Below are 26,724 nucleotides of genomic sequence, written 5' to 3'. Positions count from 1 at the left end.
CCTTGAGCTGAAGAGCTGAAGAACAGTGTCCAGGCCCAGAGTTCAGGACCCACGACCGACAAAGAAATGTCAGTTTGTGACTAGGTGCGTTGGGAGGGAGGGAGGGAGGGAGGGCGAGAGAGACACAGACACACACAGACTACAAACCAGCACGGTCTGTCCGCGCACGCGCAGCCTGCAAACCAGCACGGTCTGTCCGCGCACGCGCAGACGGCGGCCGGCGAGGTTCGTGGCGCGCGGGGAGGGCGTGGCCTGGACAGGACGGGTGGGCGGAGCGACGGTGGCTGGGAAGGCTCAAGAGTCATGGAAACGGACCTCAAACAAGAACAAAGACACTCAAAGAACCGGCGGGCCAACAACCCCGGCGCCATGCGGGTAGAGACCGATCACCCACGCGAACAGGCGGCTTCGTTTTCCTGGGGAGCAATTTTGTGAGGAGAGCCCCCCCTCCCCTCCCCAATGGCGCGGAAAGTGACGGGATTTCGCAGTACGCGTTTTCTTCTACCAACGCGCTACGGTGGCCCGGCGGGGGCCAGCGCCACCGGAAGTGGCCTTTCCGGAAGGCGTGGCTAAGCCTCTTTATTTTCTCTCTCTCTCTCCGGCCGGATATAGGCCGTGAAATCTCGCGCGATCGCGCTGGCGCGGTCGGGGACGGGGCGGGACTGGCGGCGGGGGCGGGGACCCGGAGCGGGAAGATGGCGGCGGCGCAGGAGGCGGACGGGGCCGGCAGCGCCGTGGTGGCAGCCGGGGGAGGCTCCGGCTCCGGTCAGGTACGGAGGCCGAGAGGGGACTGAGGGGGGGTTCTTCCTCACCCGGGGGGGAGCCTCGCGTGGGGCGTGTCCCGGTCCCCCTTTCCTCGTCGTCCGGTGCATTGTGTCTGGGGGGGAGCCCTTGCCCGGGGACGGGAGGACGAGGACCTTGAGTGGTGGGGCCCAGACGCGGCCGTGGGGGTACGGGGAGGCCCGGACAGTGGCGGAAACGGGGCTCTGTTGAGCTCTCGGGGTCGCGGACGCTCGCGCCTGGTGGCCTCAGGCCCTTTGCTCGAGCCGGGGAGCCTGGCGCGGAGGGGACGTCGACCCCGTCCGTCCCCCGGTGTCCGGGGTTCCGGACTCTCTGCGATGCTCGGCGCCCCCCAGACCATTGGGTTGAGTGGCTTGGCGCCTCGCTGGGGTGGGGGGTTGGGGTGTCGCTCTGGGCCCCTGCGATGTGAGGCTGGGGCCCAGCGGGGAGTTGTAGTTATTGGGAGTAGCGGGGGATGGGGAAGGGGATGAAATCAGATGAACTCCCCCCCCCCCCACACAGACCCATTTTACAGACTGGCAGCCGAGTCCAAGCCACCCCCAGGCGCTTGCAGAAGAAGGTCGCTGAGTTTGGCATCCATTTCATGTGGAAGCTGACACCCTTGGGTGGTCTGCACCGGAAGAGGGGGGGTGATAGGAATTTCTAGCCTAAAGTGGTCCTGGTACTGATGACTTCTGACCCCCTCTCCCCCCTAAAATAATCAGAGACACTTTCACCCCCCCCCCCCCGGCCTCTCTCCAAGAGCTTGCCGACTGAGGTACCCAGACACCATGCAGGCATCTGGGGAATTGATGGGGTGACAGCAAGGTGCTGTGGGACCTGCCCACTGAGCTGTCACTGACATGTGGGAGTCTGCTCCAGGGAGGGGAATGCGGGCTGGGAAGAGGAGCATGAAGTGACTCTGTGTGTGTGTGTGTGTGTGTGTGTGTGTGTGTGTGTGTGTGTGTGTGTGTGTGTGTGTGTGTGTGTGTGTGTGTGTGTGTGTGTGTGTGTGTGTGTGTGACCTTGGGTAAATTTCTTCCTGGGGTTCTCCCTCCACGGGAGGGGGGGGAGGGAGGGGGAGGCGGGTGAACAGAAGAGTGCATAGGAGAGCCAACCCTGTGATGAATGGGCCCCTAAGATGGCTTCAGTCACAGCATGTCCTAGCCGGAAAGGAGAGTGAGTGGGATAAGGAGACATCCTTGTAAACAGAGTTATGATCTTGGAATACTGGAGTTGTAAGAAAAGTCTGGATGCAGGGATTCTGGGAGCCTAAGGAGGGGCATATGGAATCATCTTTGAAGGGCAGGAAGGTGGAAATTGTGTGTGAGGAACCCCAGGGCAAGTGACCTGGATGGTCTGGGCTGTAGAAATGTTGGTTAATGTTGTTTTGGTATGAACTCACCTTGTAGGCCTTGTCATCAGGGGCTTTGCATTCTCTCTGAAGGGAGATCTTTTCCTTCTGTGAGTTTCTGTTGATTATGGGGTGGGGGTGGTGGGAGAGAGCAGGTAGGGTTTTGGATTGGCTTGATAGGCCTCACATATCCCATCATCCCTTGTCCCAGCTCTGTGCTTGAAACCTTTCCTTGCTCATCCTTTGGCCTTCAGGATAAAGTACAAGTTTTTTTTTTTCCCCCCCCTCAAGCAGATCAAGGTCTTGCATGAGCTGACTCTTGTCTAGAGAGGATTTGTCAAGCTGGACACTATTGACATTTTGAACTGGCTGGTTCTTTGTTGGGGAGCTGTCCTGTGCATCCTAGGATGTCTAGTAGCACCCTGGTCTCTATACATTACATGTGAGCATACACAGCCCTTCTCCAGAAGTTGCCAAGTGTGCCCTGCTGGGCACAATCACCCTGCACAAGAAATAGTGGAGTAAAGTAGGCTCAGCCACTCTGAGCCTGCCTCCTTTGTTTTGTTTTGTTTTGTTTTTCTGCCAGTCCTGGGACTTAAATTCTGGGGCCTGGCTCTACCCCTGAGCTTCTTTTTGCCCAAGGCTAGAGCTCTACCACTTGAGCTACAACACTACTTCCAGCTTTTTTCTGAGTAGTTTATAGGAGATAAGAGTCTCTCAGACTTTCCTGCCCCAGAAAACTGAGATCCTCAGATCTCAGCTTCCTGAGTAGCTAGGATTACGGGCATGAGCCACTGGCACTTGGCCTCTCCCTTTTTTAGTTTCTTTGTTGGTGGTAAAATTGGGCTTTGAACGCAGTGAGCCATGCCTCCAGCACTTTTCTTTTTCTTTTCCTTTCTTTTTTTTTTTAAGTTTTGTGCTGATCCTGGGTCTCTAACCAGCCTGGGCTCTGTCCCTGAGCTTTTGTGCTCAAGACTAGCACTTTACCAGTTGAGCCATAGCTCCACTTCTGGCCTTTGGGGTGTTTAATTAGAGATAAGAGTCTCAAGGACTTTTCTGCCTAAGCTAGCTTTGAACTTCGATCCTCAGATGTTAGCCTCCTGGGTAGCTAAGCTTACACATGTGAGCCACTGGCACCCAGCAAGCCCCTGGTTTTGATGTTCTGAGAGGGTATTGACTCTGTTCAGGTTTCCTTGAGTTTTCTACGTAGTCTAGGCTGGCCTCAACCTCTCCATCCTCCCATCGCAGACTCCTGAGTGCTAGTATTGCAGGTGTGCACCACCATGTCTGATTACATGTCCTGAGGGAAAGGGCTGGCCCACAGTGTTGCATCTTCATTGCAGTATAACTTAGGATGCTGGCCTTTCTTCCGTTGTTGCCTATGTGGGGTGGTGCATGTCATTGGGCTCTGTGGTAAAGACCAAGGTCCACCGACCTCAGTGGAGTCTCCACAGGTCCCTCGGGCCTCTCCTCCTCAGGACCTGAGTCTTAGCGCTCCTGTTCCTGCTGGATCCACAGCTCCCTGACTTGGGCTATTGAGGCCTGGGACCACTGTGGCAATGGCTGCCACATGGCTGTACCTGCTCACCACACATCAGTTTGAATCCTGGGGTGAAGGCCCCACAGGCCCAGCCACTGTCCATCTCTCCCCTTCATTTTCTTTTGCAGTCACTGTCTGCATTACAAGTTTTGTTTCTTCCGAAAGTGTCGTGTGTGTGTGTGTGTGTGTGTGTGTGTGTGTGTGTGTGTGTGTGTGTGTGTGTGTGTGTGTGTGTGTGTGTGTGTGTGTGTGTGTGTGTGTGTGTGTGTGTGTGTTGGGGTTGAACTCAGGAGCCTGGACATGCTGCAATTTCTCTATAACCACCATTAGCCCTTGGTCATTCCTCACTCATCCCTGAGCTAGGTTGGAGTCAGGGCCTCCTGTGTGCTAGTGCTCTACATGTTGGTTTGGGGTGCCTCAGCCTGAGTGCTGTCCCTGACCTTTTGTTCTCAAGGCTAGTGCTCTACCACTTGAGCACCACTTCAAGCTTGGTGGTTTATTGGACATAAGAGTCTCATGGACTTTCCTTACCCTGCTGTCTTTGAACTGTGCTCCTCAGATCTCAGCCTTCTGAGTAGCTAGGATTAGAGACGTGAGCCACAAGTATCTTTGTATATTGTTTTTGAGATGGTCTGCTACCCACACTGGCCACCTTGAACTTTCAGTCCTATCTCCATATTACAAGTAGGGTCACCATGCTTGGTTCAAAGACTTTCTTTTTTTCTTTCGGGGGGGGGGGGGTCCAGTCGTGGGGCCTGAACTCTGGGTCTGGGCGCTATCCCTCAGCTCTTCAGCTCAAGGCTAGCGCTCTACCACTTGAGCCACAGCACCACTTCTGGCTTTTTTCTTATGTGGTGCTGAGGAATTGAACCCACGGCCTCATGCGTGCAAGGCAAGTGCTCTACCACTGAGCCACCTTCCCAGCCCCGGTTCTAAGACTTTCTTACAACACGCATATCTTTTTTGTGTCTGGGCAAAAGATCGTGAGACCTGCTGTTCCCTTCTGTGGCTGAGCAGTTTTCTTTGGGCACTGGTTTATTTGCCATTCAATTCAGGATTTTGGCTGGTTGTAGCTTTTGGTCACTACTGTGAACATTTGTGCGGGAGCTTTATTATGGATCTGTTTTGCTGTGAGGGATTGGCTTGCTGGTTTGTATGGTAAGTGGAGTTTAACTTGGGAAGAAGTAACTGCTGCTGGATGCTGGTGGCTCATCCCTGTAATTCTAGCTACTGATGAGGCTGAGATCTGAGGATTGTGGTTCAAAGCCAGCCTGGGCAAGAAAGTCCATGAGACTTCTTTTTGGCAGCTGGGGGCTTGAACTCAGGGTATGGGCCCTATCATTGAGCTCTTTTGCTCAAGGCTAGCATTCTACCAATTTTCTTTTTTGTCAGTTGTGGTGCCTGAACTCTGGGCCTGGGCGCTGTCCCTCAGCTCTTCAACTCAAGGCTAGTGCTATACTACTTGAGCCACAGTTCCACTTCTGGTTTTTTCTGCTTATGTGGTACTGAGGAATCAAACCCAGGGCCTCATGCATGCAAGGCAAGCACTCTACCACTGAGCCATCTTCCCAGCCCTCTACCAAATTAATTTTTTTTAATTTTTTATTTTTTGTCAGTTGTGGAGTTTGAACTCAGCCTGGGAGCTATCCCTGAGCTCTTCAGCTCAACACCAGCACTCTACCACTTGAGCCACAGAGTGACTTCCAGTTTTGGGGGGTTAATTGGAGATAAGAGTATCAATGGATTTTCCTGCCTGGCTGTCTTTGAACTTCGATCCTCAGATCTCAGCCTCCTGAGTAGCTAGGATGAGATGACAGGCATGAGCCACTAGTGCCCAGCGTGCTCTACCAATTTTAAGCCACAGTGCCACTTGCAATTTTCTAGTGGTTCATTGGAGATAAGAGTCCTATGGCAGGGTGCTAGTGGCTCACTCCTGTAATCCTAGCTACTAAGGAGGCTGAGATCTGAGGATCATGGTTCAAAGCCAGCCCGGGCAAGAAAGTCTGTGAGACTCTTTATCTCTAGTTAACCACCAGAAAACTGGGAGTGGCGCTGTGGCTCAAGCGGTAGAGTGCTTGCCTTGAGCTGAAGAGCACAGGGAAAACACCCAGGCCCAGAGTTTAAGCCTCACAACCAACAACAAAAAAAAAGTCTTCTGGACTTTCCTGCCTTCGCTGGCTTTGAACCACAATCCTCAGATCTCAGTCTCCTGTGTAGCTAGGATTACAGGCGTGACCCACCAGTACCTGGCTCCTTAAGACTCTTATCTCTAATGAACTACCAGAAAACTAGAAGTGGAGCTGTGTCTCAAAGTGGTAGTGCACTACCCTTGAGCAAAAGAGCTCAAAGACAGTGCCTAGGCCCTGAATTCAAGGCCCACAACTGACCAAAAAACAAAAAAGTAACTACCATGTTTTCCAAAACACCTGACATTCCCCCTTCCCCCTCCCTCTTTTTGTTTTTGGTGTGGAAGCTGTCCCTGACCTCTTGCTCAAGGCTAGTACCACTTTGAGCCACAGCTCAGTGGTTAATTGGAGAGAAGAGTCTCATAGACTTTCCTGCTCGGGCTGGCTTTGAACCGTGATCCTCAGATCTCAGCCTCCTTAGTAGCTAGAGTGATAGATATGAGCCACCAGTGCCCAGCTTTATTTTTTTTTAATCATAGGATCTTGCTATGTTGTGGGCCATAGTGACTGGCTCTGTTACCCCCCTCCCTTTTCTTTTTTCTTTTTTCTTTTTTTTTTTTTTGCATAGCCCAGGCTGGCCTGGAACTTCAGGTCCTCCTGACTGAACCACCTGAGTTCTGAGACTACAGGTGTACACCACTGAGCCCAGCTACATTGCTCTATTTTTTCAAATGGACTTTCCTGCCCAGGCTGACTTCAAACCACAGTCCTCAGATGTCAGCATCCTGAGTAGCTAGGATTTCAGGTGTAAGCTAACATTGCCTGGCTCGTTGCTCTTTTTCGTGTGTGTGTGTGTGTGTGTGTGTGTGTGTGTGTGTGTGTGTGTGTGTGTGTGTGTGTGTGTGTGTGTGTGTGTGTGTGTGTGTGTGTGTGTGTGTGTGTGTGTGTGCCAGTCCTGTTGCTTGAACTCAGGCCCAAGTGCTGTCTCTGAGCTGCTTTTTCTCAAGGCTAGCACTCTACCACTTGAGCCACAGTTTCACTTCTAGCCTTCTCTGAGTAGTCTCACAGACTTTCCTGCTTGGGCTTGTTTCGAACCATGATCCTTAGATCTCAGACTTCTGACTAGCTGGGATGACAGATGTGAGCCACTGGCCTGGCTTCATTTCTCATCTTTTTTTTTTTTTTCTTCTGTTGATCATGGGGCTTGAACTCTGGGCCTGGACGCTGTCACTCAGCTCCTTAGCTCAAGGCTAGCAGCGCTCTACCACTTGAGCCACAGCGCCACTTCCGGCTTTTTCTGCTTATGTGGTACTGAGGGATTGAACCCAGGGCCTCATGCATGCAAGGCAAGCACTCTACCACTGAGCCACCTTCCCAGCCCCATTTCTCTTCTTTTAATGACCCTGTTTTCTGCTGTGCAGCTTTGCTTCCCTCTAGACTCCGCGCTGGGGCCTGGAGCCCAGCAGGTGTGCGGGAAAGCGGGTTTTGGATGTGTGAAGGACAGGTTTCCAGTGCACGTGGTTCCAATGTTTTCCTAACCTGGGCCAAGTTGCTGTGCCGCCAGGGCTTGTGGGCACAGGACTGGTATGGTCTGATTCACCTGGTCCCTCGCTGTCCTCCATGGCCGTGCGTTTCAGAAAGTAGCAGGACAGAGCTCTCTGGTGGTGGGGTGGGATGATGGCTAGGCTCAGCAGGGCAGCAGGGTGGTGGCCTGGCATCCTGGGCAGAGCCTCGGGAGCAGCCAGGTGCTATGTGCTGTGGACTCCAGAGGAAGCCCCCCTCTCCTCCCACACCTGGCCTCTCCAAGTTGCATGTACTAGGCTGTGAATGGAGCTGGTATGGCCAAGGTGTGGGTGTGGCAGAGCATGGGCACCGCCCACTGTGTTGCTCTGCCCCTGTCCCTTGTGTCTGTCCCACCTACTGGACTAGCAGCCTCTGTGGGCCCTGGCCAGGGACCCTTTGGTTGTCCCCGGTTGCCACCTCTGCTAGGCCCCAGCCCTGGGGAGCAGTGGCTGAGTGTGCACAGCCCATCAGCGAGCTGTGATTCACACTCCATGCTGGCCAGGTGCTGCTCAGGCTCTTGCCTCTGGCCTGCCAGTTCTCGGTCTGTCCAGAAGGGCGGTGCAGGACTGGGTGGGTGCTCCATGTCCCCAGCAGAGGTGCTGTAACTGCTTTTCCCTGAGGGAAGACGTAAGCACTCAGCTTCCTCCTTGTCAGCTGCTGATCTTGCTCTGTATGGGCCCTGCCTGGCAGGCCCTTGGGGGTGCCTAAGGCAGCTCCCAGGTCCCCTTGCCCTCCTCACCCTGTCCTTGTCCACCCCCCCCCCAGGTGACCAGCAATGGCAGCATTGGGAGGGACCCGCCGGCGGAGACCCAGCCCCAGAATCCCCCACCACAGCCAGCGCCCAATGCCTGGCAGGTTATCAAAGGCGTGCTGTTCAGGTGAGTGGGTGCCCTGGCCTTGAGGAAATGGGGACAAAGGGGGGGCACCTGCTCGCTTGTTCTATGATGAATTAATCTCTGGCTTGTGTGCGTGTGTCAGTCCTGGGCCTGAACTCTGGGCCTGGGCACTGTTGCTCAGCTCTTCAGCTCAAGGCTAGCGCTCTACCACTTGAGCCACAGCGCCACTTCTAGCTTCTGCTTATGTGGTGCTGAGGAATGGAACCCAGGGTCTCATGCATACAAGACAAGCACTCTACCACTGAGCCACCTTCCCAGCCCTGTAGCCTCAAATTCTTGATCCTCCTGCCTCAGCTTCCTTCCTCTAGGATTATAGGCACGTACTACTACAACATGGAACTTAATTAAATGTGATTGTGTGGTGCTGGAGAAAAGTCCTTACACCCTGTCCCCTGGTCCCCAGCTTCTAGCACCCGCTGTTCACGCTCCCTGTGACTCCCAACCACTGCAAGGTAGAGTTCCCGAATTTACCTAGAAAATGTAGCTCCCCATCACGTTCAGGTGTGGGCTGCACCCTCTGTCCCTGGGCCTCCAAGTGTCGTGCAGGAGCCCCAGAGCACAGCTCCCCGCTGTGTTCAGCCCCAGAAGCTGCGTGTCTTCTTTCCCTGTGTGCCCCAAGCTTCTCAGCTGTGGAGCCCGCAGCCCACAGAATGCTGGGATCACACTTTGCTTTTACCATCTCCAAGCAGCTCTGCGTGCCCACCTTTGACCTCTTGTTGCTCCTCACAGTCTTCTTTTTTTTTTTTTTTTTTTGGTCCGTCATGGGGCTTGAACTCTGGGCCTGGGCGCTGTCCCTCAGCTCTTCAGCTCAAGGCAAGTGCTCTACCACTTGAGCTACAGCGCCACTTCCGGTTTTTCTGGTGGTTTATTGGAGATAGGAGTCTCACGGTCTCTCCTGCCCGGGCTGGCTTTGAACTGCGATCCTCAGATCTCAGCCTCCTGAGTAGCTAGGATTACAGGCGTGAGCCACCAGCTCCCGGCTCTTTTTTTTTTTGGGTTGGTGGTCGTGGGGCTTGAACTCTGGGCCTGGGTGCTGACCCTGTGCTCTTCAGCTCAAGGTGAGTGTCTACCACTTGAGCCACAGCGCCACTTCCAGTTTTCTGAGTGGTTTATTGGAGATAAGAGTCTCACGGACTTTCTTGCCCCGGGCTGGCGCCCGGCTCTGACAGTCTTCTTTAGCCGTATAGCTGGGGAATCTCTGCAGTATCAGAGCCCTGCCTTACCTCACCTTGTAGGCCCAGGCCACCAAGTGGGTGTGAGGTGGGTACTCACTGCCCATAGCGCTAGAGGTCTTGTCTGTTGGAGACGATCTCCCTGCATAGCCCTCGAACTTGTTATATAGCTCAAGTTGGCTCAGAACTCCTGATCCTCCTGCTTCAGCCTCCTTCGTGCTGGGATGTCCGTTGTGCACTACCAGGTGCAGCAGCGTGTGAAGGAGGGTTTGTGTCTTTGTTGGCTCAAAGAAGTCAAAACCTACCAGACACTGATTGCTGGACGCTTATCATCCTAGCTACTGAGGAGGCTGTGATCTGAGGATTGTGGTTTGAGGCCAGCCCAGGCAGGCAAGCCCATAAGACTCTTATCTCCGGTTAACCAGCAAAAGGTCAGAAGTGGAGATGTGGCTTAAGTAGTAGAGTGCCAGCCTTGAGTGAAAAAGTTCAGGGGTAGTGCTCAGGCTTGAGTTCAAGCCTCACAACTGGCACAACGAGAACAAAAAAAAAAAAGGAAAAGAAATTGGAAAGGCTTAAAGGAGGGTGTGCCTCCTTCAGGCACGCAGGAAGCGAGTGTCCCTGGGCCCTCTGTGTGGTTCCCCAAGCAAGGACAGGCAGGGCCCCCTTCTCCAGAGGACTGGCCCCTGGGAGTCCTGGAGGGCCCCTGTCAGGGACGTTGCTACAAGCACAGCGCCACCTGTGGGCGCCCCGCTCCCAGCGCTCCCTTGGAGTTTTTAATAAATTGGGAGGTGCTGAGCTGTAGGCACCGCTGGCTCCAGCCCTTTGACAGCCACCCTCATCAGGGGCACGTTGGGGAAGCAGCAGATGGCTCAGCTGGCCATGGCCCTTGAGACCCCGGACCCCAGGGCTTCAACAGGCCGAGGCATGTCCCCATGCCTCATTCTGCCTCAACCAATTCGGGCACAGGCAGGAGCTCCTACCCACCTGGGCATTCACTCCTGGTACTTTTCCATTCCAGAGCATTTTTGTTTTTATTTCTGTTCTGCAGTGCTAGGGGAGCCATGCCCAGGCCCTGGGGTGAGATGAGAACCGTGGTTAACACGGGTAAAGCACGTGCTACTCATGTCCCTTCCGGCAGCGATGTCCCATGTGTGTGCAAGGGGGCATTTCCTGCTGACAGACAACTGGGGGAAGGGGGCACTGCCGGCAAAAGCAGGAACAGCATGAATTTGAGGCCAGCCTGGGCTCTGTAGTGAACTCGGGGCCCTGAGTTCAAAGCCCAGTGGCAGACAAAAAGCACTAAACCCAGAAGCTCAAACCTAGCCCTTGGTGACTCACTGCTGTCCTCCCAACAGCTCAGCTTCAGCTGAGCTTGGAAGGTTTGTTTTTGTTTTTTTTCTTTTTCTTTTTTGTTTTTGCCCATCCTAGGGCTAGAACTTGATCTGGGCACTGTCCCTGAGCTGCTTTTTGCTCTCTACCACTACTTGAGCCACAACACCACTTTCAGCTTTTTGGAGTAGTTTATTGAAGACTAGTTTCACGGACTTTTCCTGCCCAGGCTGGCTTTGAACCATGATCCTCAGATCTCAGCCTCCTGAGTAGCTAGGCTGACAGGTGTAAGCTATGGGCGCCCGGCTTGAAATTAACCAGCATCAGCTTTGCCCTGAGGACCCTGGAAAAGAGGGCTCAAGCTGGGACCTGCATGCGGCTCCGTGATATCAGGGTCTCTCCTGGACACCCCATGTCAGGCCTGGGGAGAGGAAGGGGAGGCCTGACCACTTCGCTCTTTCCTTCTCAGGATCTTTATCATCTGGGCCATTAGCAGCTGGTTCCGCCGAGGGCCGGCCCCTCAGGACCACACGGGCCCCGGAGGAGCCCCACGTGTCGCCAGCCGCAACCTGTTCCCCAAAGACACTTTAATGGTACTGCAGTGGGGAGGCCAGGGGAGGGCGGTGAGGGTGGTCAGGACAGCGTCCAGCTTGGGGATCAATGAGGAGCCCCAATTGTCATAGCTTGTGATGTGACTACTGCAGGGACGCCAGCAGGAAATGGGCACCTCCTTGGGGGGGCGGTGAGGAGGGTGCAAAAGCTTTGCCTTGTTTAAAAACGGTTACAACGGGGTCCAGGGGTGCTTGCTTGCAAAGCATGCTGGGTCTTTGCAGGTAGGGGGTCCCAGCCTTGGCTGCTCCCAGCAATGGAGGCCAGGTCAGGGCACCTTGCTCCATTCCCCCTGCATTCTGCCTGGCGGGCAGCTCTACTCTAGGTGTTTTTTGAGAGAAGGATGGTGGTGTTCTGAGGTTTGAACTCAGGGCTTCATGCTCGAGCCACGTCTCTAATCCTTATGGGCTTGGTTTTGTTTATGCTGGTATTGGGACTTAAATTCTGAGCATTCAGATTCGTCTCGGGCTGGTCTCAGCTGTGATCCCCTACCTCAGTCTCCTGAGTAGTTAGGATGACAGGTGTGAGCCATGGCGCCTGACTCTGAAGGTATTTTTTTTTCCTCAGTGCTTTTTTGGGGGGGTGAATCCCAGGGTCACATGCTAGACAGGCATTGTGCCCTTGAGCCCCACCCTGTCCCTTCTTTGCTCTTTGATGGCAAGGCAAATAGTGGGCGAGAGTAGAAGAAGGCCAGGGTCCTCTTCCCGGCAGCCCTGAGCCCCCACCTTCACCCCCCCCAACCCCCCCCCCCCCCAGAACCTGCACGTGTACATCTCGGAGCACGAGCACTTTACGGACTTCAATGCCACATCGGCGCTGTTCTGGGAGCAGCATGACCTGGTGTACGGCGACTGGACGAGCGGCGAAAATGCGGACGGCTGCTACGAGCACTTTGCTGAGCTGGACATCCCACAGGTGGGGTGGGGTGCCCCCCCGCGGGCCACCAGCTCAGTAACCCTGGGGAGCCCCCTGCGTCACCCGGGACGCTCCTTCGCGTTGCTTGTGTGCTGCCAGTGGGCTGACCACAAGGAAGCCAATGGGAGGGTGGGGGGCGTGGCCACCTTTCCCAAGGTCTAAGGCCTCACACGCAGTTCTCTGGCTGCGGGCCTGCTAGCTTCAGCTTTAATCCCTGCCTCCCCCAGGAAGCCCTCCACCTGTGGCTTGCCTGAGTGTCATCTCCCTGCCCTCACAGTTGTCAGGGGTCCCCAGCATGGCTCCGTCCACACTGGAACCCCAGTTTTCGGTGGCAGTCTTGTCCCCAAAAGAGCTTGACGCTGGGCTGCATGGTCCCCACTGCTGCCCAGCTGGGGCCTGGCAGAAATCAGTTGACAGGGGAGAGGGGCATTTTCTGGGAGCTCCCCTGGGTTAAGCCCCCATCTCTTGTCCTTAGCTTGTTGGGAATGAGGCCGCCACTTCCTTCTGTCTTTGTGGTCATAGAGAGCACAGTTGGGGGGGCGGTTAAATCAGGCCAGGCCACAGCTGGAGCTGCTCCCTGGAACTGGGAAGCACTCCGTTCAATCTGGGGGTCTGTGTGGATGTCACAGGCAGGGTCTAGGCCTTGCAGCGCCGCTGGCAGTGGCAGAACACACCAGGAGGGCTTGGGTTCTCTTGTGCCTTCCACACATGCCCAGGGCAGCTTGGCACCTCCCTGTCCCCTCCATGTCTGTGAGCGTGGCGCTCCTGGAGGCAGGCCGAGCTGATGAGCTGCCTGGGACGGCTGGAGTGCGAGGTAGCCTAGGAGAGAGCCCAGTGCATCAGCAGCAAAATGGGGGTCCCACCCAACCCACCCCCTTGCCAGATGACACATGCGTTCTGTGACCTTAGCTCACTGGGATGGGTGAGGCTGCCCTGAGAGCTCAGAGCATCTGCTGAACAACGGGGGACTGCGGGGACCACACTTGGGGCTCTGGATGGCCCTGGCCACAGTGGGGCGGTCTTGAAGCCTGCCCAATCCCTCCCCCCCCCCCCCCCACGGCCGGCCCCGGGCTGCCTCCCACCCACTGCCGCCTGTCCCCACAGAGTGTCCAGCAGAATGGCTCCATCTACATCCACGTCTACTTCACCAAGAGCGGCTTCCACCCAGACCCCCGGCAAAAGGCCCTGTACCGCCGGCTCGCTACAGTCCACATGTCTCGGAGTAAGTCATTCTCATGGGGACCTGGGCCAGAGGGGTGAACAGGTCAGAGCTGGGATGGTTAGAGGGACGCCACACTGGAACTGGGCCTTCACCACCGCGTCTGCTTGAGTGTCTGGTAAATCTTGTGTTTCATGTGAGGGCTGACAGTGCAAACACCCTGCCAGGTCAGCAAAGCCCACGTGTTGGCTCCTGAGTTTCCTAACCCACAGGAATTTCTATGAGTTGAACTCTTGAGTGTTTAGGCCATGTGTGGTGCTCATATATGTAATCCTAGCTATTCAACAAGTAGAGATTGGGAGGACAAGCTTCCAGACCAACCCAAATAAAAACCTGGTGAGAACTGGGCGCTGGTGGCTCACACCTGTAATCCTAGCTACTCAGGAGGCTGAGAGCTGAGGATCACGGTTCAAAGCCAGCCCAGGCAGGAAAGACTGTGAGACTCCTATCTCCAATAAACCACCAGAAAACTGGAAGTGGCGCTGTAGCTCAAGTGGTAGAGCACTCACCTTGAGCTGAAGAGCTGAGGGACAGTGCCCAGGCCTAGAGTTTAAGCCCCACGACCGACCAAAAAAAAAAAACAACTACTGAGATCCCATCTCAGCTAACTGGCTGTACATCGTAGCATATGTCTGTGGTCCCTGTTATACTTAAGGTTGAAGAGATTGTAAGCTGAAGCCATAACCAGGCAAAAACTCAAGACCCTACCTGAGGGCTGGGAAGGTGGCTTAGTGGTAGAGTGCTTGTCTAGCATACATGAAGCCCTGAGTTTGATTACTCAGTACCACATACACAGAAAAAACCAGAAGTGGCACTGTAACTCAAATTGATAAGAGTGCTAGCCTTGAGCAAAAGAAGCTCAGGGACAGTGCCCAAGTCCTGAGTTCAAGACCCAGGACTGGTTTAAAAACAAAAAAACACCCTACCTGATAAATAATAGCACAGAAGTAGAAAAGGCTTAAGTCAATGGTAAAGCACAAGGCCTTGCTGGGAAGGTGGCTCAGTGGTAGAGCGCTTGCCTTGTATGCCTGAAGCCCTGGGTTCGATTCCTCAGCACCACATAAGAAAAAAGTAAAGCACAAGGCCTTGAGTTAAAACCCTATACTGGTTTTTAAAAAATTCAAACAAAGCGAGGTGCCGGTGGCTCACATCTGTAATCCTAGCTACTCAGGAGAGTGAGATCTGAGGATCACGGTTCAAAGCCAGCCCGGGCAGGAAACTCCGTGAGACTCTTATCTCCAATAAACCACTAGAAAGCTGGAAGTGGTGCTGTGGCTCAAGCGGTAGAGTGCTTGCCTTGAGCTGAAGAGTACATGGACAGCACCCAAGCCCAGAGATTGACCAAAAAAAAAAAAAAAATTCAAACAAGTCAGGCACTGGTGGCTCACACCTGTAATCCTAGCCACTCAGGAGGCTGAGATCTGAGGATCACGGTTCAAAGCCCACTTGGGCTGGAAAGGCCATGAAGCTTTTTTTTTTTGGTCCGGTCGTGGGGCCTGAACTCTGGGCCTGGGTGCTGTCCTTCAGCTAGCTCTTCAGCTCAAGGCTAGCGTTCTACCACCTGAGCCACAGCGCCACTTCCAGTTTTTTTCTTTTTTGCTTATATGGTGCTGAGGAATCGAACCCAGGGCCTTGAGCATGCAAGGCAAGCGCTCTACCACTGAGCCACCTTCCCAGCCCACCATGAAACTCTTTACCTCCAATAAACCACCGGAAAACCAGAAATGGCACTGTTGCTTAAGTGGTAGCGCACTAGCCTTGAGCTGAAGAGCTGAGGGACAGCACCCAGGCCCAGAGTTCAAGTCCCATGACCAGCAAACAAAAAATTCAAACAATGTTTAAATGTTTTATTTATTGAGTGTCTCACTGTGTAGGCTAGGCTGACCTAGAACTCAAGATCCTCTTGTTTTTAGCCTCACGAGTTTTGGGATTTCAGATATTCACTATACCTTGCTTTTTTCTTTTTCTTTTTTCTTTTTTTCTTTCTGGGTTGGTAGTAGGGCTTGAACTCAGGGCCTGGGGGCTGTCACTGAGCTTTTTTGCTCACTACCACTTTGAGCCACAGTTCCACTTCTGATTTTTCTGGTAGCTAGAGATAAGAGTTTTACATATTTTCCTGCACAGACAGGCTTTGAACCACCACCCTCAGATCTCAGATTCCTGGGTAGCTGGGATTATAGACGTGAGCCACTGGGCGCCCTTCTTTGTTCCTTTTTTCCTCTCTGGTATGGAAGGTTGAATGAACCCATGGTTTGTGTCTCTCCCTCCCCCTCCCCAGGCTACACTTGAAGTCTCCTTAGTGTTTTTTTGTTTGTTTGTTTGTTTGTTTGTTTTTTGTCAGTCGTGGGGCTTGAACTCTGGGCCTGGGCGCTGTCCCTCAGCTCAAGGCGAGCGCTCCACCACTTGAGCTACAGCGCCACTTCCGGTTTTCTGGTGGTTTATTGGAGATAGGAGTCTCACGGTCTCTCCTGCCCGGGCTGGCTTTGAACTGCGATCCTCAGATCTCAGCCTCCTGAGTAGCTAGGATTATAGGCGTGAGCCACCAGCGCCCGGCTTTTTCCTCAGTGTTTTTTGTAGAAGTTTTGGGGCCGGTACTGGCAGGGCATCAAGTGCTCACTAGCCTTTCTTGCTCATAGCTGGCACTTCCACTTGAGATGTACTTCTGTCCAGCTTTTTTTGCTGGTTAATGGGAAATAAGAGTCTTATGGCAGGGTTGGGAATCTAGCTTAGTGGTAAAGTGCTTGCCTTTCATACATGAGGCCCTGGGTTCGATTTCTCAGCACCACAAACACAGAAAAAGCCAGAAGTGGCACTGTGGCACAAGTGGTGGAGCACTAGCCTTGGGCTGGAACTGAGAGACAGCGCCCAGGCCCAGAGTTCAAGCCCCATAACTTAACAACAACAACAACAAAAAAGGCGAGGGGGAGCAGGGGACCAAAAGAGTCTTACGAGGCTGGGAATGTGGCTTAGTGGTAGAGTGCTTGCCTTGGATACATGAAGTCCTGGATTTGATTCCTCAGTACCACATACACAGAAAAAGCCAGAAATGACACTGTGGCTCAAGTAGTAGAATACTAGCCTTGAGCAAAAAAAGCTCATGGACAGAGCCTAGGCCCTGAGTTCAAGCCCCAGGACTGGCAAAAAAAGTCTCATGGACTTTGATGTCCACGCTGGCTTTGAACTGTGATCCTCAGATCTCAGCCTCCTGAATGGCTGGGATAACAGGTGTGAGCTGATGCCCAGCAAGTGGTGTTTGGCTCTTGAGTGCTGTTGCGTATATGGCTGTTGGGCATGTCTGACCCACACAGTGAAGCAGATTACTTTCTTTTCCCACCCAACTTCCCAGTTTTCATAAGGTTAATTGTCATCTCTGTACTTGCCTGGCCTTTTGTGACATTTCCTTGAGTCCCTCTGGGTGACAGGTGGCAGTGTGGTCTGTAAGAAGGTTGGGCCTGTGAACCTGGAAAGGTCACAGCCTCAAAGTGGGGCCCTAGGCGCAGCAGGGGGGTAGCGAGAGTGATCAGATGCAGCCCCTCCCTGCAGGCGGTCAGTAGGCGGTGAGGACCCTGCTGGGAGACAGTCCAGGGGCCTCTGTGGGCAGCGCCGTCCTAGGCAGTGTGCAGGGACGGCTGTGGGCTGCTCTGAGCTCAGCTGTGCTTCCATTCCACATGGTTCCAGACACGGGTGAATGTGCTTCCTTCCCTTCCCCCTTCTCCCTTCCCCCTTCCCCCTTTCCTTTTTAGGCTCAGGATTCAGAGTTGTGTGTGTGTCCCACTCCAGCATGCTTCTGCTTGCACCAGCCACGATTTTAGTAGGGCTGGAGGTGGGGCTTGGTGATAGAACACTTCCTAGTGAGTACAAGGTCCTGAGTTCAATCCCCAGTGCTGTCTGAATGAGTGAATTAAAAAAAAAAAAAAAAAAAAAGTGAGTAGCCAGCCACCAGTAGCTCACACCTGTAATCCTAGCTACTTAGGAGGCTGAGATCTGAGGATCGCAGTTCAAAGCCAGCCCAGGCGGGAAGTTCCATGAGACTCTTTTTTGTGGGGGGAGGGCGGTTGTGGGGCCTGAACTCTGGGCCTGGGCACTGTCCCTCAGCTCTTCAGCTCAAGGCTAGCGCTCTACCATTTGAGCCACAGCGCCACTGCCGGCTTTTTTCTTTTTGCTTATGTAGTGTTGAGGAATCAAACCCAGGGCCTCAGGCATGCAAGGCAAGCGCTCTACCACTGAGCCACCTTCCCAGGCGCCCCCCCCCCCCATGAGACTCTTATCTCATCTCCTGGAAACCACTAGAAAACTGGAAGTGGTGCTATGGCTCAAGTGGTAGAGTGCTAGCCTTGAGCTGAAGAGCTGAGGGACAGCACCCAGGCCCAGAGTTCAAGACCCACAACAGACCCACCCCCCCAAAAAAAAAAGAATAAATAAATAAGAAAATGGGGGGCTGGGAAGGTGGCTTAGTGGTAGAGCGCTTGCCTTGCATGCATGAGGCCCTGGGTTTGATTCCTCAGCACCACATAAGCAAAAAGAAAAAAGCCGGAAGTGGTGTTGTGGCTCAGGTGGTAGAGCGCTAGCCTTGTGCTGAAGAGCTGAGGGACAGCGCCCAGGCCCAGAGTTCAGGCCCCATGACCAGACCCCCCCAAAAAAAAAGAAAAAGAAAAAGGGGCTGTGACCTGCAAGGGAGCCAGACCCATCTTAGTCCCACCCACCCCCACATGAGTCAGGACCCCCTCTTCCTCTCCTGAGTCTCCGCAGAACAGGTCCCTGGTGTTGATTCTCAAAGGGTGCTGGTTACAAACAAGCTCATAGTAAGAGAAACAGTGGAGTCCGATGCTCGTGGCTCATGCCTATAATCCTGTACTCAAGAGGCTGAGATCTGAGGATCCCAGTTCAAAGCCAGCTGGGGTAGGAAAGGCTGAGGCTCTTATCTCCAGTTAGCTACCAGAAAACTACACGTGGCTCAAAGTGAGAGAGCACTAGCCTTGAGTGGAAGAGCCCAGGGACAGCAACCAGGCCCTGAGATAAAGCCCCACAGCTGATCAGAAGAAAGAAAAAGTAACAGCAGGGTGGGGTTGGCAGCAGGCGCAGGGCAGTGATGTTACCACTGTCCTTTAGCTTGTGGGAGACCCCTTAGGACTTGAGCCTCGCTCCTGGCTAGCTCTCTATCCCTCATCTCCTGTGCATGGCCAGGCAGTTTTCCTCCCAGCATCACAGACTGGGAGAAGCGCAGGGGCTGGGGCTGTGGGCAGCCCGGCCTTTCCCAGAGGAAGTGAGCTGCATTTGTGGTTGGGGGTTTTCTCATGGCGGTGGTGGCTCTAGGCCCTATCCAGAACCCCACCGTGGTCTTGTGTTGGATGGGCTGTGTGTGAACCTGTGCTCGCATTGCTCAATGCTAATGATAGGCTCCCTCCTGCCACTGGCCGAGGAGACCGTGGCTGAGTAGCCAGTGCCCAGGGCTGGGGTGGCAGGACTTACAGCTGCCGAGCAGGAGGGCTGGCAGCATGTGGCAGAAGGGGCAGCTGACTGGGAACCTGCAGGCAGGTGGCAATGGCAGGGGATGTGTGACAGGGGGCCAGGGTCGCCTGACTGGAGGCCCAGGGTGAGCGGATGAGAGAAGAGGGAGGGAGGGGATGTGTGGGACATGGGGAGTAGAAGATGTTCGCATAAAAAGAATTCTTTGAGGGCTGGGAAGGTGGCTCAGTGGTAGAGCGTTTGCCTTGCATGCCTGAGGCCCTGGGTTCCATTCCTCAGTTCCACATAAGCAGAAAAAAAAAGCCGGAAGTGGCACTGTGGCTCAAGTGGTAGAGTGCTAGCCTTGAGCTGAAGAGCTGAGGGACAGCGCCCAGGCCCAGAGTTCAGGCCCACGACTGGACCCCCCCCAAAAAAAAAAAAAAAAAAAAGAATTCTTTGAGCTACGTGCAGCAGTATACACCTGTAATCCCAGCATTCAGGAGGCTGAAGCTGGGAGATCATGAGTTCCAGACCAGTCTGGAACTGTATTGCCAGATCTCAAAAAACAAAAAAAAACCCAAAACAAAAGCAAATGGGTAGTAGGAGGCCAGTAAGGAGGTAAGCGCAGTCATCAGGGGAGACCGGAGTTGGGAGGGGTGGCGCCCTCCTTTGAGCTGCTGAGATGGGCTTACTTGTTGTGGCTGGGTGGGTGGTGGCATCCAGTAGAGACAGGGAATGGGTGGCAAGGGTTGGGGTCGGGGAGGAGGCCAGGGGACCTGCTGGTGGCCTCACCCCATCCCCGCCCTTGCCCCTTCCTCAGTGATCAACAAATACAAGCGCCGGCGGTTCCAGAAGACCAAGAACCTGCTCACAGGAGAGACTGAGGCTGACCCAGAAATGATCAAGGTGAGCTGCTGTGGGATGCAAGGATCCTGGGCTGGCAGGCACAGGTGCCATGGAGCCCTGAATGGGCCTGGTCAAGTGAGGTGGCTATGGGAAAGGTCAGGCCAGGCTCTGGATCAGCCAGCCCTGAGATGTGGGTCTTACCCCCATCCCATTGAAAGATGTCCCCTAGCAGGAAGTGGTGGGGCGGGCCCATGCCCAGGGAGCCAGCCCATTGGAGGCCCAGGGAAGGCTTCCAAGCATGGGCTGCTTTCCTGGTGGGCATCACGGAGACTGGAGGCCCCTTCCTTCTTGGGTGTCCCCATGTAGGGCACCAACCCTACCCTGTCCTCCCTGGTCCTCCCCCTCCTGCTCTGTGTGGAGAGGAGAGCCCTGGCTGGTGGAGTGAAGACACATTGGGCCAGCCAGGTGCTGGGCTCAGGGCCGAGCCCTACCCGTGGTGTCCTGAGCGCCATCAGGAGTGCGCGAACACCCAAGGGTATATCTGCCCCTGAGACCCAACGTGTGCCCTGTCTCCCCACAGAGGGCCGAGGACTATGGGCCCGTGGAAGTCATCTCCCATTGGCACCCCAACATCACCATCAACATCGTGGATGACCACACGCCCTGGGTGAAGGGCAATGTGCCCCCACCGCTGGACCAGTGTAAGCCCAGCCCTGTGCAGCTTCTGGGGACCCCGTCTCTCCCTGCGAGGCCTTGTGAGGTCTCCACCCTCCTGCGCCCCTACCCTGTCCCACTCCGTCTGTTCTTGGGTGGGTCCTTTGTCCCCGTTGGTGTGCAGGCAGGGGTCACTGAGCTCCGGGTCACTGGCATTCTCTGAGGAGGCCGAGCCACTGTGGCCTCCTGCGGTCCCCTGGGCCCCTGTACTGAGCTCCAGCCCTTCTGCGGGCCGTGGCCCAGCCCAGTGCCCGGTGGGCTGACCGCTGCCCCGCCCGCTGCCCTGCAGACGTGAAGTTCGACGCAGTAAGTGGCGATTACTACCCCATCATCTACTTCAACGACTACTGGAACCTGCAGAAGGACTACTACCCCATCAACGAGAGCCTGGCCAGCCTGCCGCTGCGCGTGTCCTTCTGCCCACTCTCGCTGTGGCGCTGGCAGCTCTATGCTGCGCAGAGCACCAAGTCGCCCTGGAACTTCCTGGGTGACGAGCTGTACGAGCAGTCTGATGAGGAGCAGGATTCAGTGAAGGTGGGCGCTGCCTGACACCGTGTGAACTTGGTGCCTCCACCACCCCTTCGTCCCTGAGCCGTGCATGCGGGCGCACACGTGCACGCTCTCTGCACACGTCTCCCTTCTGTCCTGTCCGCCTTCCCCATCGTGGGGGAGAGGGGGTCCAAGCTGGCTGACCGTGCTTGTGCCCCTCCTCCAGGTTGCCCTCCTGGAGACCAACCCCTACCTGCTGGCGCTCACCATCATCGTGTCCATCGTGCACAGCGTCTTCGAGTTCCTGGCCTTCAAGAATGGTAAGTTTGGGACCTTGGGGACGGGGAGAGGCCTCACGCCCCCTCCCCCCAACATGCCCACCCCCTACGTGGGGTCTTGGCTTTATTCTCTGGAGGCCTGGTGAGCGGGGCGGGTGGGGACAGCGGTTCCCAACTTCTCAACCCCACACTGCCCGGCACCGGGTACGGAGGTGAGAAGGGCTGGGCCCGCAGCTGGGGCCGAGGCCAGGGTGGCACCACCAGGAAACTGGGCCGGGGAACTCCAGGGCCAGGAGCAGGGAAGCCCCGGAGCGGTTCCTGCACCCCGCCTGGCAGGCTGCCTGTTGGGGAGGCCCCTGCAGGCCAGCTCTGTCCCCTGAAGGGCCCACCATGCTGGGGGTGAGTGGCCCAGGCCAGGGACTGCGCAGGGCCCTCAGCCACAGCCTGAGGAACCGGAGGCAGAGGTCAGGGAGGGAGGCCGTGTGCCTTGCAGGAGCCCCCAGCCAGGCATCGTCCTGATCACCGAGCACGCACATGCGAACCAAGGGGTCACGAAAGCCCTCTGCAGCCAGGTCTCTGTTCTGATGAAAGCGAGACCCCAGGAGCCATTTGGCCAGGGTCACACCCTCCACCTCCCCAGGCGCCGTCTCAGTCCTTTCTTTCTCATCAGGACTAGGGGTGCATCAAGTGGGGGTTGGGGTGGGGGATGGGATGCCAAGCGCTGGGATTAGAGGGCGGCCATGTGTCACCTGCCCAGCTTTGCCTCTGGAGGCCAGGCCCTGTGTGTGGGCTTCCTGGTAGTCCCGGCCCACCGCCCGCCAGCGCATCAGATGGCTGTGGCCTTGGGTCTGTTGCCCAGGCTGTCTGAGTAGTAGTCAGAGCATAGGGCTCATCCCATGGAGGTCCGAGGGTTAGTTTCCTCATGTCAGGAGTGGCGGGGGTAGGGAGGGCATGCTGTGACACAGACCCAGCGTGTCTGGGCTATGCCAGCCCAGGCCACAGGGCCATGGAGGCCGCTTCTGTGGTAGGCACTGGCTGTGGACTGCCAAGCTCATCCCTAGATGTGGGGTGCTGGGTGTCCCAGTCCCGCGCGGGGACTGCAGGGGTCCTGCCTGGCTAACATCTGACCCCTCTGCAGACATCCAGTTCTGGAACAGCCGGCAGTCCCTGGAGGGGCTGTCGGTGCGCTCCGTCTTCTTCGGCGTGTTCCAGTCCTTCGTGGTTCTCCTCTACATCCTGGACAACGAGACCAACTTTGTGGTCCAGGTCAGCGTCTTTATCGGAGTCCTCATCGACCTCTGGAAGATCACCAAGGTCATGGACGTGCGGGTGAGTGCGCTCTGGGGGGCAGGGGCGGTGGGGAAGGGTCGTCTGGCCAGCTGCACCCCTGGGGTTTCCCGACGCCGGCCTCGCCCCAAGCCCTAGGGGATTTCACACCAGGGGATTTTTTGGGTCATGCATAGGGCAGGGAACTGGGAAGAGCAGGCAGGCGCAGGGCGGGGCTGGCACAGGGGAAGGGGGTTGTTCAGGCAGGGTCTCGTGTCCCCTCTACCGCCCGCCCCCCTTCCTGCCAGCTGACCTCCATCCCTTTCACAGCTTGACCGGGAGCACCGGTTGGCGGGCATCTTCCCCTGCCCAACCTTTAAGGACAAGTCCACCTACATCGAGTCCTCCACCAAAGTGTACGATGACGTGAGTGTCTGCATGCCCCCCGCCCCACTCCCCCTGCACCCCCGGCACCCCGCTGGGCCCTCTGCCTGCCAGTACCCAGGCTTCCCCTCTAGGGCCCATGTCACACCCTCTGTCCCCTCCCTGCCATGTCTACCTCCTGGCCAAGTCCAGAGTTCCCAGGGCCACCGGGAAATTCCCCTACCGTGGCGTACCAGGTGTGGCGGGTGAAGGTGGGGAGCAGAGTGCCGGGCAGGCCTGTGGAGCTGGTCCCAGCCTGTCCCGCGGCCCCGCAGATGGCGTTCCGGTACCTGTCGTGGATCCTCTTCCCGCTGCTGGGCTGCTACGCCGTCTACAGCCTGCTGTACCTGGAGCACAAGGGCTGGTACTCGTGGGTGCTCAGCATGCTCTACGGCTTCCTGCTGACCTTCGGTGCGCCCTGCAGCCGCGGGGACCAGGGGAGCCAGGAGGGGCGCCTGGCCCCGACGGGGGTCAGGAAGGGCTTGCAGGAGGAGCAGGGCACGTTCCTGTCCCCAGAGGAGCAGTGTACCTGCAGGGGAGCCAGCAAACACAGCCAGGTGGTCAGAGCGAGGGAGGAGGGCAGTGAGGGGCCACGCGTGGGGTGTCTGAGAGGGGCTGGGCGGCATCTCCTAAGAGGACCTTTCAGCTGAGGCTCAGCGTCAGAGGGCAGAGCACATGCAAAGGCCCTGAGGTAGGCAGGGTATGGGTGGGGGGAGGGAAGCTCAGGGCTCAGGGATTCCTCCCTTGTGTCTTCCATCATGGCAGGCTTCATCACCATGACACCCCAGCTCTTCATCAACTACAAGCTCAAGTCTGTGGCCCATTTGCCATGGCGCATGCTCACCTATAAAGCCCTCAACACCTTCATTGATGACCTGTTTGCCTTCGTCATCAAGATGCCCGTCATGTACCGGATCGGCTGCCTGCGGGACGGTGAGACCCCCCCGCATCCCGGGTGGGAAGATGGGTGGACTCGGGCCCCAGTGGGCAAGGGGCTTGCACACTCACACGTGCGTTCGTGGGTGCCTCCCGCAGACGTGGTCTTCTTCATCTACCTCTACCAACGGTGGATCTACCGCGTCGACCCCACCCGCGTGAACGAGTTTGGCATGAGTGGAGAGGACGTAGCCCAGGCCTCCACGGCAGCAGGTGCCCTCACCCCTGTCCCCAGCACGGCCACCACTGCCAGTGCCAGGGAGGAGGCCACAGCCCTGCCTGCCAAGCCCACTCCAGGGGCCGGCTCTGCCAGCGAGCCCCAGGACACCCCTCCAAAGCCAGCAGAGGACAAGAAAAAGGATTAGCCGCTCCGTCCTCGTCCTCTGCAGCTCCTGGTGACACCACCCGCCTCCCGGCCCCTCGCCTCTCCTCCCTACCGCCCTCTCCCCGGACAGATCAGGCCGGGCCAGTGGGAGGCCCCTTAGGCCAGGGCCCAGCACGCGAGGTGGGGCCGGGGAGGCCAGGGTTTGGCTGTGTGCGGAGGCGCCGTCTGTCTGTCTGTCTGTCCTGTGTGTTTCCAGCCATCGCCCTGCCAGCCCAGTACCATCTGAAATCATGGGGAAGCTGACAGGCGCTGCCGAGGGGGGGGGCCCGTCGGGGGAGGGGCCGGGCCGGCTGTGGGCCACCTGCGGTCATCCATCGTCTTATCCCTCGTCCCCACCACCCCTCCTCCCAGACCGCCGCCCTTTAACAGTCTGGATTTAATAAATTCATATGGGTGTTTAACTTAAAACTTGACCTCTGCGCTCCTCCTCCTTCCTGCCGCCTGCATAGCAGTTTGGGGGCCGGGTACAGGGACCACAGGCTCTCCTGGCCCTAGAGAAAGGACTGGTGGGGACCCCATGTAGGGTCAGATGGCCCGCTCGAGCCTTCTGGCCTGGCATCGGGCTTGGGCAGAGCCGCGCATGCGCACTGCTGCAGTGGGTTCCGCCCAGGCCTAGGACGCCCAAGACTCAGTGGGCCCTGCTGCCTTCCCACATGAATCCCCAGAGCCAGGGGACTTCCTGCGCTTGGCAGAGGGGAGAGGGGACACCCCGAGGGAAGAGACCCTGAGCTAGGACCACGCCAGGGGCTTCCAGGCTCCTCCCGCCATCCTCCCCCACCGCGTACAGCCGGAGGCCCTTGAGGGATGGTGGTCTCCCACGACCCCACTCTGCGCCAGCCTTTCCCAAAGCCCTTGGTGCCCCACAATCGCTCGAGTCTTCCATTGGGGCAGGCTCCTCCTCCCTTCTGGAGAGCCCAGCCCAACTTCCTCCATGGCTCTCTCTATAAAGTATAAGCTTAGCCCTCCTAAACTTGGGGTACCTCAGAAGTGCCCAAGCTCCTAAGGGATGGGAAGCTAGAAGCTTCTTTTTTTGTTTTTTGTTTTTTTGTCGGTCATGGGGCTTGAACTCTGGGCCTGAGCACTGTTCCTTAGCTCTTCAGCTCAAGGCGAGCACTCTACCACTTGAGCTACAATGCCAATTCCGGTTTTTTGATGGTTTATTGGAGATAAGAGTTTTGTGGCCTTTCCTGCACAGTCTGGCTTTGAATCACGTGATCCTTAGATCTCATCCACCTGAGTAGCTAGGATGACAGGCGTGAGCCACCAGTGCCGTGCGTGGAGGCTTCTTAACTCCTACAACTTGCTGTCTCACCTCTGTGCCAGCCATGCTGTTCCTTTCTGGACCATGCTGAGTGCACATGCTCAGCTCCTCGTACCTGAGGTCCTTCCCCCATGCCCCATGCCCTCCCTGACCCCCTTAGTCCTCTGTGCACTTGCTCATGACAATGCTGCCCATTCTGGGTTCTCACTGCCTCTAACGGTCCTAGGCCTGTCTTGTTGGCTACCTTGTCCCCAGTACCTGTAAAGCATGTTTACAAAGTGCTTACAATGGCTGACATCAGTGGTGTGGCCCTCCGTAAATAGCCTGCACTTGTGCACCTGCAGACTGACTGAGATGCAGACAACAAAGACGTCTAGGTAGGGGGAAGCACTCCATGTGGTTCAGTATGTTGAACTTCATGTGACTCAATGTCCCCTTCACCCTACAGGCCTGGAACTCTGGCTTTTATTTATTTGTTTGTTTTTGTTGGTTTTGGGGCTTGAACTCAGCCTGGGCGCTGTTTGTGAGCTCTTCAGCTCAAAGCAAGCACTCTACCACTTGAGCCACTTGATTTCTGGTGGTTTACTAAAGAAGAGAGTTTCATGGACTTTCTGGCCTGGGCTGGCTTTGAACTGCAGTCCTCAGATCTCAGCCTCAGAGTAGCTAGGATTACAGGCCACCAGTGCCTGGCTTGGAACTCTGGCTTTATCTCTGCCTCTTCTCTATCAGTCTACCCCAGCTTGCTGTCTGTCCTCCAACATATGATGCTTGAACTGGGTGTGGCAGTGTATGCCTGCCTGTAACCCAGGTCTCAAAAGGCTGAGATAGGGGGATCTTGAGTTCAGGCCAGCCTGGGCTACATAAACTTAAAACTAGAAACAAGCAATCATGAGATGCATGTGATACACAGTTTTCTTTTCCTTTTTCTTTCTTTTTAGTCATTCTCGGGGCTTGAACTCTGGGCCTGGGCACTGTCGCTCAGCTCTTCAGCTCAAGGCCAGTACTCTACCACTTGAGCCATAGTGCCACTTCCGGTTTTCTGAGTGGTTTATTGGAGATAAGAGTTTCATGATCTTTCTCGATCTTTCCCTGCCCTGCTGGCTTTGAGTGCTATCCTCAGATCCCAGCCTCCTGAGTAGGATTACAGGCGTGAACCACCAGTACCCAGCCAGAGTTTT

The 26,724-nt window shown here is 56.0% G+C and overlaps 1 protein-coding gene across 2 annotated transcripts; it reads left to right on the top strand.

Annotated features, from left to right (window-relative positions):
* The first annotated feature begins 293 nt into the window (after positions 1-293).
* On the top strand, positions 294-24,693 carry Clptm1 (CLPTM1 regulator of GABA type A receptor forward trafficking). Of its 2 annotated transcripts, none has more exons than XM_070001203.1 (14): positions 294-375; positions 8,129-8,241; positions 11,230-11,353; positions 12,126-12,284; positions 13,389-13,506; positions 19,769-19,854; positions 20,375-20,495; positions 20,798-21,042; positions 21,224-21,317; positions 22,414-22,604; positions 22,872-22,967; positions 23,240-23,375; positions 23,730-23,897; positions 24,000-24,388. In XM_070001203.1, exons 1-14 carry the CDS (start codon positions 304-306, stop codon positions 24,263-24,265), a joined length of 1,989 nt encoding a protein of 662 aa, XP_069857304.1. In that variant the 5' UTR covers positions 294-303; the 3' UTR covers positions 24,266-24,388. The 2 variants fall into 2 exon arrangements, with proteins under 2 accessions (XP_069857304.1, XP_069857305.1); XM_070001204.1 differs by lacking the exon at positions 294-375 and adding an exon at positions 667-770 and having other exon boundaries at positions 24,000-24,693.
* The last annotated feature ends 2,031 nt before the right edge of the window (positions 24,694-26,724 follow it).

The sequence above is a fragment of the Dipodomys merriami genome, unplaced genomic scaffold, assembly GCF_024711535.1.
Source record: "Dipodomys merriami isolate MVZ:Mamm:240054 unplaced genomic scaffold, mDipMer1.0.p SCAF_57, whole genome shotgun sequence".
Taxonomy (NCBI): Eukaryota; Metazoa; Chordata; class Mammalia; order Rodentia; family Heteromyidae; genus Dipodomys; species Dipodomys merriami.
Note: the sequence above shows the minus strand (reverse complement) of the source record. Positions and strands in the feature narration are given on the sequence as shown.

Bases quoted from the DNA above. Each gene is read 5' to 3' on its own strand.
- Clptm1 (XM_070001204.1), top strand. From the start codon at position 696: ATGGCGGCGGCGCAGGAGGCGGACGGGGCCGGCAGCGCCGTGGTGGCA. The intron at 771-8,128 runs GTACGGAGGCCG...CCCCCCCCCCAG, and splicing joins GAGGCTCCGGCTCCGGTCAG to GTGACCAGCAATGGCAGCAT. The intron at 19,855-20,374 runs GTGAGCTGCTGT...GTCTCCCCACAG, and splicing joins CTGACCCAGAAATGATCAAG to AGGGCCGAGGACTATGGGCC.